This window comes from Tupaia chinensis, unplaced genomic scaffold (genome assembly GCF_000334495.1).
Source record: "Tupaia chinensis unplaced genomic scaffold, TupChi_1.0 Scaffold000069_1, whole genome shotgun sequence".
In the NCBI taxonomy this organism is placed as follows: Eukaryota; Metazoa; Chordata; class Mammalia; order Scandentia; family Tupaiidae; genus Tupaia; species Tupaia belangeri.
In genome coordinates this window covers 905,149-906,724 of record NW_006159529.1, presented here as the reverse complement: position 1 = coordinate 906,724, position 1,576 = coordinate 905,149, and the positions used below count along the sequence as shown (strand labels likewise).

At 53.0% G+C, this 1,576-nt stretch overlaps 1 protein-coding gene across 1 annotated transcript in view; it reads right to left on the bottom strand.

Annotated features, from left to right (window-relative positions):
• Positions 1 to 1,576, bottom strand: part of HSPA12A (heat shock protein family A (Hsp70) member 12A) — an 83,471-nt gene that overhangs the window by 1,666 nt on the left and 80,229 nt on the right. Inside the window, exons 11-12 of the mRNA XM_027767386.1 lie at positions 1,379 to 1,482; positions 1 to 229 (exon numbers count right to left, since the gene is read on the bottom strand). Coding sequence (XP_027623187.1) covers positions 1 to 229; positions 1,379 to 1,482 — 333 coding nt within the window. The remainder of the gene's footprint in view (positions 230 to 1,378; positions 1,483 to 1,576) is intronic.

Below are 1,576 nucleotides of genomic sequence, written 5' to 3'. Positions count from 1 at the left end.
CCCACCCCGTAGGTGAGTGGGGACCGGCGCACCTTGATGACAGCGGGGTCCAGGCCAAAGAGGACAGCACCTTTGAGAATGGTGAGGCCCACGTCCTGGGGGATGATGATCCGGCACTTGTCGCCAAAGGCAGCCTGCACTGCCTGCTGCAGGAGGGGCGCCTCGGCAAAGCCACCCACCAGGAAGAGGAACTTGACGGTGGACACCTCGGGCTTCTGAAACAGGTCCCCTGAAAGAGAAGAGAAAAGGGAGAACATATTGTCACCCAAAGGCAGCAAGCACAGGGGAACCAGGCTGCCTGAGGCTGTGGGAATGGACAGAACCCCTTGGGCATACTGGAGGGCAGGCTGTCTGAGCTTGTAGAACAGAATTTTTAGAGAGCTGGTCCTTTAAAGAAAGGGAGTTTGCATAGGGCCAGGTGGTGGTGCACCAGTAGCACAACTGGACCCATGTGGGAAAGGTGCTGGGTCTGCATCTCAGGACCCTCCAAGCACACTGGGTGCACACACATGAGCCTGGGATCTGAGCTTGCTGCGACTCTCGGTGGTCTGCAGCGTGAATATCCTGTTGGGGGTGCTCCCCCAGTCTCTCTCTCTCTCTATCTCAGAATAAATAAATAATTTGTAAAGAGAAGAAGTAAGGGAGGTTGCACACTGATATGCTCAGGAAAGAAACCAGAGTAGCTGCTAAGTGGAAACTCATTTAACCACAGGGGGCGATATTTTCGCCTAGAATTTGTTATGCACAAATAAATGCTCTCAAACTTCCCAAACCTGAGGTTCTGTGGAATAAGTCAAGGGGGAGAATCATATTCTCTGATTTCCATAAAAACCCTGTCCCACCTCTCACGGTTCTTATTTGGTAGGTAAATGGTGGAAAGTGGATGGGGAGGCTTCTACCGCCAAAGGTCCCTGACTAGTCAGATACGCGTCCCTGGTGATGCCAGCGACGTGGCAGGATAACTCCAGGAGACTTTCTTGCAGGAGACTTTCCTTCGGCTTACACTAGTTCCTTCTCCCCTAGCAGGGTGAGGATTACAAATGAGGTAATATGCAGTTCCTGGGGCCTGTCGCTCTAGGATGATGCTCCTTCCAAACTCCCAGCTCTCTGATTTCTTAAAACCAAATTGAAATCCCACGTGAGAACAGGCTCTCAGCTTCTTTCCAGAACCTGAGGAGAGGAATCCAGAACCCGTGCCCGGCAACCTCCCTCACACGTGCCCCGACCCTCCCCACGCCTATGGGACCTTGACCTGTGGTTCCAGGAGCCAGGACCTCTGCCAACCTGCCTTCACATGCACTGGTTAATGATGCTAGTGAAGCTGGACCCCATTCTCAGCTGTGTCCCCACAAGCGGCCAAGCCCTGGCTGATACGTACGGAGATGTTCAATGATGCTGTCGATGGTTGGCTTGAAAAGGGCATTCATGGCATCTGGACTCATCCTCAGCATCCCCTGCGAGGACCACTTCACGAAGTCCACACTGTGGGAATGTGGCAGGGGGAAACAAGCAGTGAGTGTCTATGCAGTATCCAGGCTTACCTGCATAGATGAGTGTCCCAGGCAAACATCTGTCA